Source organism: Trachypithecus francoisi, unplaced genomic scaffold, assembly GCF_009764315.1.
Source record: "Trachypithecus francoisi isolate TF-2019V2 unplaced genomic scaffold, Tfra_2.0 Lachesis_group0, whole genome shotgun sequence".
Lineage (NCBI taxonomy): Eukaryota > Metazoa > Chordata > Mammalia > Primates > Cercopithecidae > Trachypithecus > Trachypithecus francoisi.
The window spans coordinates 162,981,019-162,997,093 of NW_022681453.1; the positions used below are offsets into that span (position 1 = coordinate 162,981,019).

The 16,075-nt window shown below is 36.2% G+C and overlaps 1 protein-coding gene across 2 annotated transcripts in view; it reads right to left on the reverse strand.

Moving 5' to 3' along the window:
* The window catches only part of NEK11 (NIMA related kinase 11), a 331,953-nt gene that overhangs the window by 209,604 nt on the left and 106,274 nt on the right, over positions 1-16,075 (reverse strand). For both annotated transcript variants that reach the window (XM_033212686.1, XM_033212687.1), the window contains exons 7-9: positions 4,005-4,154; positions 3,833-3,911; positions 1,380-1,465 (exon numbers count right to left, since the gene is read on the reverse strand). In XM_033212686.1, coding sequence (XP_033068577.1) covers positions 1,380-1,465; positions 3,833-3,911; positions 4,005-4,154 — 315 coding nt within the window. The remainder of the gene's footprint in view (positions 1-1,379; positions 1,466-3,832; positions 3,912-4,004; positions 4,155-16,075) is intronic.

Sequence of the window (16,075 nt, forward strand, 5' to 3'; positions counted from 1 at the left end):
GGGATGACTGGCACACGTCTAAAAATCTTCAGAGGGAAGGCACATTGAAAGAACTCCAACCGCATTCTCAATGGCATTTGCTTCTCTTCCTGACTTGGTTAGGGCCCAATACTATAGAAGACCTTTTGCACTCCACTCTTTCCTTGACAAACACTATGAGAAAATTGTAATGACCTCTGAGGACAGTTCTAATACCTCTCTGACACCATCCAGACCACAGACTCCAGAGGACATTCAATTTTCAGGAATATACATCTCTTATTTTGTCAGACCAATGGATCTCCTTGAAACATAGTCATAGATCTCAAAAATAGCAGTGACCATCTGAAGTCAGTATTTCATAATGTAAAATACTGTCCAAACAACTGGATTCTAGAACACTGTTAATTGTAAACAGTGTCAGTTTTATAACTGCAGTACAAAATGATAGACAAAACTAGTCCAGTATTTAAAAAATATCTACTACTCTCACATCTCTAGTTAATAAAATACAACTGGAAATTTCGATGTTTCTTGAAATAGCAGATAATAAACCATAAAAACAAGGTTATTAGGAACATGCCTAAAAATTTACCCCCTGTGGTATATAGTGTATCTTAACTGGAGATCATGCAAATTTCCTCAGTTTGAAAGTGAAGATGGAAAGCAAACATGGTGGAGTTGAGAAACATTGGACTGGGTGTTGGAGGAGTATGTTTGTGCTAGAGCAGCCTATTGAGGGCTTCTGTTTTCACCCCACTGTCCTGCACACCTCTTGTATACTACAGTCGTTCATGACTATACAACTATGCAAAAACCCAAAACATAAGAACCTAGTATTCTGGGTTCTTGCAAGTTATAGAACAAAAATTTTGAACAAGGTAGGAGAGAGAAGTTAGATCAGGAAATAATTGTTTCTTTGGGAAATACATTGTTTAGTTCTTATATGAAGGAATGTATATTTCAAGAAAGTGAATTTCGGCTTATTTTCAATTGTCCCAGGACTTCACAATGTTCTCTTGTCAATAGATACTCTGCCAGTTCACATCAAACAAACAACATGTGAAAGCCATTTATGGTTATTATGGAAGGCTCATTAGCATAAATGTTACTAAATATTTGGGATATTAACTTCTCTATATCCTTGCAAGGCAACTGCAGAGCTACCCTGCAGATTTGTAAGCTGTGCAGTGGTTTAAACTTTTATGATTTCAATTTGCTACCACCTGGGGTAAAGGGCTTTGGAACACCAAGTTCCTGAAGCTCCTTAATTTCTTGGCAAGACTTAAGTGAATTCTAGGATACTCCATGCAGTCAGTTTAGTGCTAATAGATTTTTAAAGACAAATGCATTCAACATTTACACTAGATGGGCTTTTTAAAAACAAAGCAATTACTTACATGGCATTAATTATACGAGCAGCCTCCTTCTGACATTCCAAATTCTTGTCTTCCAGAGTCATTTCTGAATGTCTACACATTAGGTGCTGCAAAAGAGATCAACAACCCTGACATACCTTAAAGGCACCTCTTTCGGGATGAAAGGGAATAAATTACCAAGTATCTTTTCAGATTTGGGGTACTTTTGACCATGGCAGGGAGCCTGAGAACAAAGCATGCTATTTTTTCCTGGGTCCCATAAAATTACATGGTAGCTTTTCCAATAAGGTTTTGCAGGGTCAGGCTCCTGCCTGTCTCTCCAGCTTCATCTTGCACTGCTTGCTCTCTCACTCCCTTTTGCCAGTCATGGGCAGGCCTACTTTCAACTACAAGAAGACACAAGCTTTTTCCAACCTCCCAGACTATAGAGGACAGTATCCACACCCCCAGGGCCAGTGCAAGGTTTAGGCAAGTGAGATGCCTCAAGCGCAAAATCTAAGAGGACACCAAAAAACTCAGTAACCAAGATAAATAATTTTAATGAACATTATTGTTAAAAACCAAAATTAATGTCAAAAAACTATAAAGAATACAATAGCAAAACTTTAAAGACAGGATCCAACCCTGAACTTACACAGTTCCACCTCACTTGCCTCACCCTAATCCTGGCCCTGCTGGATCCTGTCTTTAAACTGTTAATATCTTGTTACCTGGGATTTTAAGCATTAATCTGGATTTTTAAAATATTACTTTTAAAATATTATGAGTTTTTAGTGTCCCCTTAAATTTTGCCCCAGAGTCCAGGGGCTGGCTCACTTGCCTCATCTTGGTCCTAGCAGATCCCTGTGAATACCTTTTGACCCTTTTTCTTTTTTTTGAATGCTCACAGCCTCTTCAGTGTGTTTTTGATCCCCACAACCAGCATATGAAGCTCTTTTTCAGAGGACCACCTGCAGGTTCTACTGGATCCCATTTGGCCTTCATAGAAGGAGAGATGGAAGTACCAGGAAACCTAAGCCTACCCCCCTCTCTCCTGTCCTGCCTTCCTCATGGCCGCATGGGCTTCCCTGAGAGCATATGCTTGCATAAGAAGCCTCCCATCTGTATCTACCTCCAAGGCACAACAGGACCTTTGTGCCTGCTATTCCCTGTGATTCGAACACTGTTTCTGAGGCTCTTTACATGGCTGGTTGCTTCCCATTGGCTCGCTGGTAAAGAAATGTCAAGTACTCCTTTGACCACCAAAGCCCTTCCTTTCTCCCTTATTTTTACAGTATCCTGTTTGTTTATTATACTTTCTTCCTAGTGCTAGGCATATACATATGTTACTTACATCCTTACTTTTTCTTGGTTATTGGCTTCTCTCACTAGTCAAGCTTCAAAAGGACAGGAAACATATCTGTTCCTTTCATTTTGGCATCCCCTGGTGTCAGCACAGTGCCCAGCACTCAACTAATAAGTACACATCATTTATCACCTTTGCTTCCTTTGGATTTGGAACATGCCCCACTGATGAAAAGGTATGCACAGTTTTTAAGATGGATGACCATTTTGTGGTTCTTCTTAAAGTTACACATGAAATTACAGAGGAAACTTGCCACAGGGATTTGTATTGTAAAACCCTGAGACGTTAAAAACAAACAAACAAACAAACAAAAGCCCTCTTTAGAGGGGTCCATTTGCTGCTTTCTTAATACCTGAGACACGGCCTCTATATCACATTTCCTAATTTACAAGAAAAGAAAATAAACTTAGCTAATCATTAAAAAGTATTATTGAGATATATAATAAAAGTATTGGAATTATAAATGCTCAATGATAATCCTAGATTTTAGTATTCTCTGTTAGTATATTCTTGTCCTTGCAGGGATATAGTTACAAAGCATCTGGGTAAGATCTGTCAACAGGGCTCCAAGGACGGATGTTGAGTTTTGGCATAAAATCAGAACCCTCACTTCTCATTTTCAATGGCACTAGGGAATGGGAGTTCACACACACCTTATTTTGGAAAGAGATTGTCCTGACTACTATTTTTCTCAGCTTTTTAAAATATGTATTTATTTATTTATTTTTGAGACAGAGTCTCACTCTGTCACCAGGCTGAAGTGCAGTGGCACAATCTCGGCTCACTGTAACCTCTCTCTCCTGGGTTTAAGTGATTCTCCTGCCTCAGCCTCCTGAGTAGCTGGGACTACAGACACGCACCACCATGCCCTGCTATTTTATTTTATTTTATTTTATTTTATTTTATTTTGTATTTTTAGTAGAGACGGGGTTTCACTACGTTGGCCAGGATGGTCTCGAACTCTTGACCTTGTGATCCGTCCGCCTCAGCCTCTCAGCTTCTTTTTGACCTTTTTCCTCCTTTCTGGTTGATTCTTACTGCATCGTATCCCCTCTGCATATCTTCAAGTCATGGAATGTGTATATAAATGCTAATACCTGTTTTGCAGAATCCCTTTCATTTTAAATACCTGTAGCTGCTCATCAATGTAAGGGATTTTTAAAATTTCGATAGCAGATGGTCTTAATGAAGGATTCTTGTTCAACATGCTGTAATGTTTAAAAAGAAAATTATTTTTCAAATGAACTAAAATATAAGTACAATTTTCAACTATTTCTGTGACAACATATTTATTTCTATACCTTTCCATGATGGCATTTAGTTCTTCTGGATATCTCTCAGGGAGAGAAGGTGTGTCACCTTCAACAATTTTTAAAACAATGGATAAGAAATTGGAGCCAGCGAATGCATGATTCATGCAGCACATCTCATATAAAATGCATGCCAGTGACCTGAAGACAAAGTCAAAGAATTTAAACAAGGAACAAATATCCTATTTTAAATTTTTTCATCATACAAAACCTCAGATGTGTTGGGGCATTGGCTGTGAGGCACAAACATGCAATCAGTAGTTGACTTAAAAACTGCAGTTTCATACTGTTTTTTTCCATTTAAATACATGTCTACCAAAAAAAAAAAAAGTGAAAGAATAAAGCACAAAAGTAAGTCTGAATGACAGCTTTTTTATCAAAGAATAAGCAGACCAAGAGTTAACAACATGCCCACACATAGTAAAGATTCTAAGTATTTGATCAATGTAAGGATTTTTTGAATTAGCCTTTAATAAATAAAATGCAGCTGAAGATTATCTTCCTAAGGCAGTTTGATAATTTTATATATGCAAAATATAATTTTAATTTAGCAGCCTAACCTTCCCTCTAATGTGTATCCAAGCATTTTTAAAAGGAAACTGGCATTATTTATTATTCTCTGAATATAATCCATTTGCAAGTGTGATGGAAGAGCAGCTACTTGAAGCCCACATTAAAATGTATAATTCTCCTATGGTGAGTATGAAACAGAATATTAAAATTCTAGATAAGTCCAACACTGATTTGGATTAACCATGCAAATCAATAACCTCTAAACCAGCAGGAAAATATTTTAAATAACTCTACATCATAAAAAAAAAAAAAAACTGAAAGAGAAATTCCTGTCTTAGCTTAGTATTAAGAAATAATAGCACTTCTCCTGCATAATGAATTATTTTTATCTTATGGACATTATGAATTATGTAACTGTCCAAGTTTTCCTTTTCATGTTAGTCAGTTGAAAGATAAGAAATAAACTTGTGATTGACCTTGTGTAAGTTACATTTTATGTAACTTTTAACAAAGTCCTTAACACAACAAAGGATAGACAGAAATACATACATTAATAATATCATTGAACTATTTTGTGGGTGTTCATGAAAATGTGCATTTGTAAGAGAATTTTGGATACATACACTGAGAATATTTCTGTTTCAGTAAATAATAATACTAAAAATTTCCAACTGAGCTGATTGATACTTTACATTTTACAAAGCACTGACAATATCTCAACCGTCCCTCATAACTTCCCAGTGAAATAGAGTAGAGCCCATGTAATATTTTTCCCATTTTATAGATAAAAAATTGGCTCAGAAAACTTAAATGACTTGGCCAAGGTCATATAGGTAGTAAATGGTAGAACTGACTCTTGAATTAAGGCATTTATCTTTCAAAATCCTAGACTGTTTCCATTAAGGAATGCTAGAAAGAAGGGGGAGATATTAGAACAAAGTGCATGAAATCAACTAGAATACCAATATCAATGTAAATATTAAAAATGATGAAAATTATTTGAAAATCAATAAATTTTGTATCTATCTGAAAGACTATTAAATGGCATCTGGTTACATTTCTATACCCAGAAAAAACATTCCTTCAAATTAAGATGAAATAAAGATGTTTTTAGCCAAGCAAAAACAGAGATTTCATTATCAGCAGGAAAGCATTTCTTAAACCCTAGACATAAATTTTTCTAACAGAAGAAAAATGATCCAGACAAAAACAATGAGTACAAGAAGAAAAAAAAGAGCACCAAAAAGTAATTTTGTTAATATGCATAAATGAATATTAACTCTACAAAATAAAATTAACAATATCTTGTGGTGTTTAAAAATTATGTAGACTAAAAATTCATGACAAAAATAAGGCAAATGACACAAGAGGGAAAAGATTCCAATTAAAAAACTAAATTATCAGACTGGAAAAATAAAAGGTATATTCTGCTCACAAAACAAACTTTAAATGTAGGAACACAGAGAGGCTGATAGAAAAACCATACAAACACCAAAATGGCAAGAAACACAACTAAGATTAAGATGGTGGATCAATAAAACAAGTAAACCACCAGGAATATAAAACAATTCTAAATCTGTATACACCCAATAATGTGTGTGTGTGTGTGCATGTGCATCGTGTGTGTGTGTGTGTGTATGAAGCAAGAACTGACAAAATTAAAAAAAATCAATCAAGATAGAAAAAATCTACACGATGACAAAATTGACACAATTGGCAAGTTGATGTCAATGCAACCAACAATAACAGAATTCAATTTTTTTTCAAGGGCACAGGGAACATTTACCAAAATTGACAATTTACACAGGGCCATAAAGCAAGCCTTAACAGTTTTTAAGGACTGAAATCTTCAAAGCCTGACCACAGTAAAATTGTGCTAGACATGAATAACAGAGAGATAGAGAAAAAGAGATAGTTGAAAAACCATAAAATTTCCAACTGCTTGAAAACTAAGAAATACACATCTAAATAATCCTTAGGTCAAACAAGAAATTAGAAAACACTTTTAATGGAATGCTAATGAAGATACCAAATATCAACACACTGAATGCAGTTAAGGTGCTTACAGCAAAATTCAAAGTATTAAATGCATATATTACAAAAAAAAAGCTTAAAATCTATCATATAAGTCAACTTGAGAAGCTAAAAAAACAGCAAATCACACCAAAGAAAGTTTAAGGAAATAAATTTTAAAAGAGAAGAAATTAATGAAATAGAAATAAACAATAGAAACAAAGTCAGTGACGACTAATACATTTAATAGATCTGTAGTAAGGCTGATCAAGAAAATCAGAAAAAAAAAAACACAGATTAACAATAACACAAATAGAAAAATGTGCAACACTATAGACTCCACAGATATTAGAAAGTATTAAGATGACATTATAAACATGTTTTTTCCAATAAATTTGACAATATGGATAAAATTAAGTCTTCTAAGAACACAACTTACTGACACAAGAAGAAAAAGATAATCTGAATAGTTTTTTATCTATTAAACAAAGATAATTTCTTATTTAAGGTAATAAAACTCAAAGAATTACCATTTGACCCAGCAATCCCATTATGGGTACATACCCAGAGGAATGTAAATCATTCTACTGTAAAAACACATGCATGTATATGTTCATTGCAGCATTGTTCACAATAGCAAAGATATGGAATCAACCTCAATGCCCGTCAATGGTAGACTGGATAAAGAAAATGTGGTACACATAAATGATGGAATGTTATGCAGCCATAAAAAGAATGAGATCATGTCCTTTGCAGCAACATGGATCAACCTGGAGGCAAACTAATAGAGGCACAGAAAACCAAATACTGCATTTTCTCACTTATAAGTGGGAGCTAAACATTGACTACATGTGAATGCAAAGAAGGGAACAAAAAACACTGGGGCCTACTTGAGGGTAGAGGGAGAGGAGGAGGTTGAGGAACTCAAAAATAAAAGTAAAGAGGCAGTTGCTGTAACAAACTATAAACAAACAAATAAATAAAGGTTTAAACACAAAAAATACAGTTAACAATAATTTATTATGTATTTCAAAATAGTTAGAAGATCTGGAATGTTCCCAACACAAAGAAATGATAAATGTTTGAAGCAATGAATATCACAATAACCTAGATTTGATCATTATGCATTGTAAGCTTGTATCAATATACCACATGTGCCCCATAAACATGTACGACTATTATATATGCATAAAAAAATTTTTAATAAAAAAAACTGCCTATTGTGTACTATGCTTAACACCTGGGTAATGACATAATCTCTACACCAAGCCCATGTGACATAATTTTTATTTTTATATATATATAAAACAAACTTGCACATGTACCCCTGAACCTAAAATAAAAGTTTAAAATAATAATAAATGAGATAGACAACAGAAGTATCCCCTGACCCTCTATCTCAAAAGTAAATATTATAAAGCAATCCTTGTAAGAACAGGAGCTATATTTGTTTGGCTTTGTTTTTGCCTACCCATGTATTTTCAGCACAACAACAGAACAGTGGCTAGCTTTATCTTCTCAATAGAGATATTTGTTAAATACAGAAAAATAAAACAAAATAATAAAAAGCTCTTGCAAAGAAAAACTCCAGGACCAGATGGCTTTACTGATAAATTCTTCCAAACACTTAAGAAATAAATAACAATAATCTTACTCAACCTCTGCATTTTGTAAGACCAGGACAAGTTTGATACTAAAATATAATAAGAATATTATAGGAAAGGAAAATTACAAGCAAATGTTTTCATCAATGTTGATTCAAATAACCCACATTTACACACACATATTAGCAAATGGAATACAATGACATATTAAAAAGATAATACATCATGACCACGTAGATTTTATTTCAGAAATACAGAGTTGACTTAATATATGAAAATAAATAAATCAAAATGTATCTCACTATAGAAAAAAGTTGAAAACCCATATCACCATCTTGATTGATGCAAAAAAGCATTTTATAAAATTCAAAATGTATTGTATTTTTAAAAAGAAGAAAACTCCCAGCACACCAGATATAGGAAGGAACATCCTTAATCTGATTTTTTGAAGCTTAAAAATATATAGTAAACATGATGCTTATTGGTGAAATATTGAAAGTTTATTATTTTCTTCTGAGATTAGGAACAAAATAAGAATGTCTACTATCATCACTTCTATTCAACACTGTAATGAAGGCGCTGCCCAAAGCGATAATGCCAGAAAAAGTAAATTTTTTAAAAAATCTATAAAGATTAGTAAAGAAAACATTAGACTGTCATTAATCATGTCAACATGACTGTGTACAGAAAAAATTCCAAAGACCTGACAAACTGTTAGACTTAACCAGGGAATTACACAAGACTGCTGAATACAAAGCCCTTCATTTCTATAAACTTGCACAAAAACACACTTAAAGTGGCCCATGAAATACCAACCAAAATCCTAGCAGACATTTTGGCAGGAACTGACAAGCAGATTCTAAAATTTATATGGAAATACAAAGGGACCTGAATAGCCACGGCAATTAAACAAGAACAAATTTAGAAGTTTGTATGACCTGACCAAATATCAAGATTTATTATAAAGTTATATTGCTTATATTATAAAGTTATATTACCTATGAAAGTGTGGTATTGGCAAAAAAGAAAAAATATATACCAATGAAATAAAATAGAGGACTCAAAAACAGATTCACACATATTTAATCACTTGATTAATGCAAAAATAAACTGCACTCCATGGTAGAGGAAAATATGACTTTTTCAACAAATTATACTGAGCCAATTGAATATTCATATAGAAAAAAATGTACTTGGATTTCTGTCTCATACCATGTGGCCACATACACACATAGATCAATTATAGATAGATGTTACTGTGAAAGATAGAATCAAATTGAGTCGGCTTTAAAAGAAAACAGGAGAAGATAGAATCAACTGAGTAGGCTTTTAAAAGAAAACAAGAGACTACCTTCATGATCTTGGAATAGGCAAAGATTTCTTAAACAAGACACAAAAGGCACTAGTGATAAAGTTATGAACTTATAAAATGAACTTCATTAAAATTACAAACTTCTATTCATAAAAAGACATCACTAGGAGAGTGAAAAGGAAGACACATAGTGTAAGAAAATATCTGCAACTCAAATATTCATCAGACTACCAAAATATGGATAAAATTAATTAAAACTTCTATAAATCAACAAGAAAAATGAGAGAATCCAATAGAAAAATTGGCAAAAGACTTAACAAACACTCAATGGCCAAAAGTCATGAGAAGATGCCCAACATTTTTAGTTATCAGAAAAGTGCAAATTAAAACCACTGTATCCTACCACTACATGCTACACACTCATCAGAATGGCTAAAAAGAAAAAGACAGACAATACCAAGTCAGTACTTGTTAAACTATGAAAAAAAAAGTTTCCTTAGGAAAACAAGAGGGGCTAAATATCACTAAAAAAAATAATCATCAAGTTGAACCAAATACTTTTACTAATGTAGAATGTGTAAAATATTTATGTTATGAATTGCCACAATATACTTAGTTATTTCCCCATAGAAGAATCTATAATTCAAACTTCAAGAATGTCCTCTTATACAGAATAGAAGAGTTACAAGAGACTATAAACATTTGCTCATTTCAAACTCTGGTTTTATCAGTGAGAAAACCAAAGCTGAGAGAGAGGAAGTAATTTGCCCAGAAAGATACCATGTCAGATCAGTTCATGTTGGTATTGGTATTAGTTCTCATCCAATACTTTTTAAAATTTCAAAGTTACATTGACCGCATTCTGTTATATAGCCTAATACACACATAATAATCTGAAAACTGAAAGAAAAGAAATCAAATTTGCAAGTCCAAGTAACAGAAGGCTAGCAATCACTTAGCACCTACACACTCTCTTCTGATGATTTATGCTCACCCCACATAGGCTCAGGGTCTGCTTGAGGAGAAGATTAGAAACAGAACAAGCTAGACAACCTCTCCTGGCCTGGGCATATCTGAAGGGTTGTATGGGAGCAACAACCCCTGATCCAGAACATTTTAAAGTGTCTTGGAAGCAGCTATTAGATTGTCTCCACCAATAATACAAATGGTAACAACAATAATGATAATAAGAGTAATAACGAATATGATAGCTGGAATGTTAATAGTGTTTACTATGAGTCAGGCCCTCTTCTATGTTTCTTTCATATTTTAACTCATTGACTTACCCTCACAACAATCCTAATGAGGTAGGAACTATTATTATCATTCCCATTTTTTAGATGAGAAAACCATAAGATTAGGTAAATTGTTCAAGGTTCCATATTGAGTAGGTCATAAAGCTGGGATTGTAGGCCAGGCTATCCAGCTCTAGAGACACAGACTCTCTATGCTATCCTGCTTCTGGATCTTGCACCAATCAGAGCATTTTGGATCACGAAAGGCTCTCTTGAGTTCTACAGGCTAACTTAGTAATCAATTAATTTTGATATAAGACTACAGTACTCTCTGTTTTGGAAATCCTCTCAGTATGCAGTGCAATTACCTTTTTCACTTTAATGACTAATATTTGCTTGCACTCTAGCACATAGAGAAGACTTCATTTATCAGTTAGTAACTTGTGGAAACGGACCTGCTATAGTGGGCCCAGTGTACCTACCCCTGGAATGGGCGCCAGTAACCGAAACTTGGACCAACTGATTACAGAAACTACCTTGACACTCAAAGGTAAAAGATTTTTGGTTACCTACCATATCTCAGAGCCTCTGTCAGTGTTTCCCAAACTTTAACATACATGCAAATCACTTAGGGGTTTTGTTAAATACATATGGTAGATAACCAAAATACATATGGTGACTATATTTCTATGTACCAAGTGTTTTTTTTTTTTTTTCTAGTTTCCAACCAGATATTTCCATATAGGAATCATCTAAAACTCTTCACTTCCATCCTTTTAAAATAATTTCTTTTATTTGACTCCCAGGTCTTCAATCTGCTGATACAAAAGTAGATTGGGGGTGGGGGAGAGCTGAAATAAACAAGCGAGACGTGTATTTTACTTAGAAGTCTATGATTTGCATTCCTTTCTTTTTCCAAAATACATACAACTTTGAAGAGGTAAGCAAATAAATCCCTGAGGGACTGAATACAAGCAATGAAAAAGAAGGCTGGGATCAGGTGTCTGTGAAGCAAATTACACCTGAACTCCATAAACTTACCATCTGTCCAAGTTGAACAACTTGTCCAGAACTACTGAGAAAATTTCTGAAGCACAGGTTGACTGACAATAAATCACAAATGTAACTCAGGCTTTGTCTTGTCTTAAGGTAACTAAATTTACCCTTCAAAATCTGCCAGACTCTGCAAAGGCAGGCCTGCCCCAGGTCAATGCATGACTCTAGCTGGTTAGGAAGTTTTGTTGATCTTCTAGATAATGTTTTTATTTGATGTAATTGAGGAGCATCCTGATATATTCATTTAGAAAAGAGTAATCAGTTCAATCTACGGAAAGAGTAATAGAAATGTAATACAAGAGTAGTGGGTTTTGCTTTAGTGTGTATCACCCTAAATGAAAGTCTTTACTTAGGTAGAATTGAGTATTAACCTAAATTCAATCTAAATATAATGAAATGAAAATAAATATAACGAAAAACATTGGGCTGCTTGAAGTAATAGTACTTAAGAAACAATATTATATAGCAGTTGTTTATGAATAACCTGCCACATCTCAGAACCTCTATCAGTGTTTCCCAAACTTTAACATATATGCGAATCACTTAGGGGTTTTGTTAAAATGCTGATTCCAAGCATTTGGGGGGAAACAGTATATACAGTGGAAGCATAGTTTTTAGATCTTTCTTGAATCCACATATGAAAACAGAGCAGCTACAGAACAAAACTCAAAATCCATGAATAATATTTATTATAATTTATAATAAAGTCAGGTGATAAGGTGTCCCCTTGAACCTCACAGTGCACGTGAAGGAACACAAACCACATAGCCACATGACTGGCATAGTATCAGCATCTCTGTGAGAAGAAGCAGAGGGAAGCAATGGAATGATCAAGGGACATGACAACAGAAGAACCTCAAACTATCCACAGTGGGCCAATCTAAGCACAGCAATTAAACCCAGCAGGGGTTCTGCCCAATCCAAAAGCAGGATGAATGCAAGAAATCCCAAGATAAGGCTTAAAGCAGCTGGAGTAAAATAGTTCAGGGCTGTCCAAAAGAATTTATTGAGGCCGGGTGCGGTGGCTCAAGCCTGTAATCCCAGCACTTTGGGAGGCCGAGATGGGCGGATCACGAGGTCAGAAGATCAAGACCATCCTGGCGAACACGGTGAAACCCCGTCTCTACTAAAAAAAAAAATACAAAAAACTAGCCAGGCGAGGTGGCGGGCGCCTGTAATCCCAGCTACTCGGGAGGCTGAGGCAGGAGAATGGCATGAACCCAGGAGGTGGAGCTTGCAGTGAGCTGAGATCCGGCCACTGCACTCCAGACTGGGCGACACAGCGAGACTCCATCTCAAAAAAAAAAAAAAAGAATTTATTGAACTCATGGAAATGTTCTTATTTCTACAAACAATAGCCACTAGCCACATTTGGCTTTTGAGCACTGAAAATGTGGCTAGCGTGACTGATGAGCTGAATTTTTTAAAGAATATTTAAAAAGAAAAGTGAACTCATTTCTTTTATCATATTCTAATATACTGTCACATTTTAGGGAAGACGACCCATAAAATGATAGACAAAACAAGGTTTCGGTGCATTTTCTCCTGTTCATACCAGCACTTTCTAATTACTTTCCTCCACAACTGAGCTTTACAATGTTTCAAGGAAGATTATCAAATCTCTCTCCACTGTAGTGCTCCCATGTCCTCCATATCATAAGAATGTGGCTAATGGAGGAAAAAGATCAAAACCAGTGAGTGAGGAGGACAAAGAGACCACAGGGTGGCAGAAGAGAAAAACGGACCAAAAGTCAAAGCTTCTTTGCATCTTTAGCTGTTCTTGAGGTCAGTCACAGTTACAAATTCTACGCAAACCATACAACTTGGGAAAGGATGTGGAGAGTGTTCGGAGTTGGGGTAGGGAGGTAGGTTGGCAATGGAAACAATGATCAAAGCATCCTTACATTAGCAACGGTTATTCACTCAGCCACTCCATCAAGACCGAATATGGCAACAGCCAGCACTGCTCATGGGGCATCAACTGCTTCATACTTTGACCGAATTGCTATGTTCCAACTGCTTTAATAATTTTATATCGTCTCCGGAGGCTCTTTTATGATGGACAGAACATTAAAAGTAGTAGAACGTGCCAAGTTAATAGAAGACCTACCTATCTTCCTCCTTTGGTCTTCACCAATCTTCTCCCTCCTGTCAGTTTTCTATAGCCCAGCTGGCATCATAATAAGACTGATTCCCCTGGTAGATTGATTGCTCTTTGCAAATATTCTTTTTCCCTTCCCCCATGGGGGTAATTGGCACAGGACCTGCTTCAGTCAACGGAATATGGGTGGATACGAAGTGTGTCACAACTGAGTGGAGGATCTAAAGGCAGACATATGCTCTCTCTCTAGCACTGTACTGTCCATGTTAGCTCAGAGCATAACCTGTGTCCTGGAGCTGGGAAAACCATGGATCAGAGCAGGACTGCAGCTTGGAACAGAAACTCAGTTAATCTGCAGTCCTCATGTAATGCCAAAAATAAATATACGAAGTAACTGAGAGTTTTTTGGAGTTCTTTGTTACAGCAGCAAAGCTGACTGATACATCATTCCTCTGCTTAACAGCCTTTAGCAGTTTCTTATACTCCAGAAGAGTACAAGCTTCTTATCATAATTACATGGGTCATTCACCATCTGACCCCTGCCCGCCCTTCAGTCACATGTACCAGCACTCCCCTTTGCCACACACACACTTTGTCCTACAGCTAATCAGAAGACTCTGAGCTTTCTCATGCTTCCATGTCCTTTCATACCTTTTCTCAGAGTCTTTCAGGAGTCAGAGAAGGTCCAAGTCATTTGTAACTACTTTTAAATTCCCAGTATATTTTTTAAATGAATAAATACCACAATAAAAGTTTCAAAATTGGAGGTATGTCTGAAATTTTGGCATTAAATAAATAAATACCTTTAACATATACCACCTCATTTGGAGATAACTTTAAACATATACATTTGAAGCCCTTTGTGAATGAGAAGGCCCTGGCCAAATGGTTCTTCTGGCCAGCCACTTTCTTTCCCTACATAGTTCCCTCCCTCTTCTCCCAGTGGGCACCCCTCATTTTTGGTCATTGCCATTGGGTCTTTTTACCTGAAATACATTTGCCAAACTCTTATCCATTTTTTCCCCATCCTGAGCAGGAATCATGCACTCTCTAAGACTGTAGCTGATGCTCTCTACCCCTATCTCCAGCTGTCAATCACTCTCCGCTTTATACATCAGAACATGTATTGTACTATAACAGTATACAGCAATTTGTTTACATGTTTATCATTCCTTTGAGGACAGAAACCTTGATGTCTTCACGTCTCTTCCTTTCTGCAAATACTACCCTAGGGGCAAGAAAGAGTAAGGCTAAAGGTATGAGCTGTTCTGGTACACCACCTTTCTGAGGTAGGAGGAGAAGCCCTAATTTACAAATTTCCATGGTATAAATACCATGGTTGTTTTCAAGTTACTAATGTGACATCAGTGAACACTGACTTGAGAAGAATTGTAGATAACTGGGTCTTATGAGCTGGTATGAGCTCCAGCATACCACTGAATCATGGGAGTGATAGAAAGATAAGACTGGAGTCAGATGGTCCAGTGCTGGGGCAGACGTTGGGGTGGGGGTTGGGAGAAAGAAGGCAAGGTCAGGAGGAGTGAAAGAAGAGTTCTGAGGCACATGGAAAAGTTTCTGGTCTGGAAGTTCTCAGCTGTGGTCCAGGTTCTTGGGTTCTACCCACCAAACAGACCAGCAAGTAGAGTGCCAGATTGCTCTCCCAGCACAAGCCTCTTCTCTTAAGCAATTTATTGAGCCTTTTGACATAAAGAAAACGAACACTGCCAGACTGTCATATGGAGGCCTAGATTAGAGGCTACTTCTCAACTCCTGCCTGCTGCTCTCCTGATGAAGTCCTGCTCCAGTCACCACTGCTGCATAAAAAACCACCCCAAACCTTAGTACCTTAAAACAACAATAATCAGTCATTTTGATTATGAATCTTTTTGGTCAGAGACTGACAGGGAAGCCTTGAATCTGCTCCCCATAGCATCTGCTGGTGATGTTCAACTGAGGCTTAAGGATCCACTTCCAAGATGGCTCACGCACATGACTGGCCAATCGATGCTGGCTATCAGCTGGAAGCTCAGTGGGGGTAAAGATCAAAGGCCTTGGTTCCTCTCAATGTGGCCCTCTCCATGTTGGCCTCTCAATGTGCCACTCAGGCTTCCTCACAACAGGGTAGTTGGGTTCCAAGAACAAGAATTTCAAGAGAACCAAGCAAAATCTATGTTGCTTTTATTATCTAGATTCAGAAGTCACATAGCATCAATTTTGCCATAATCACA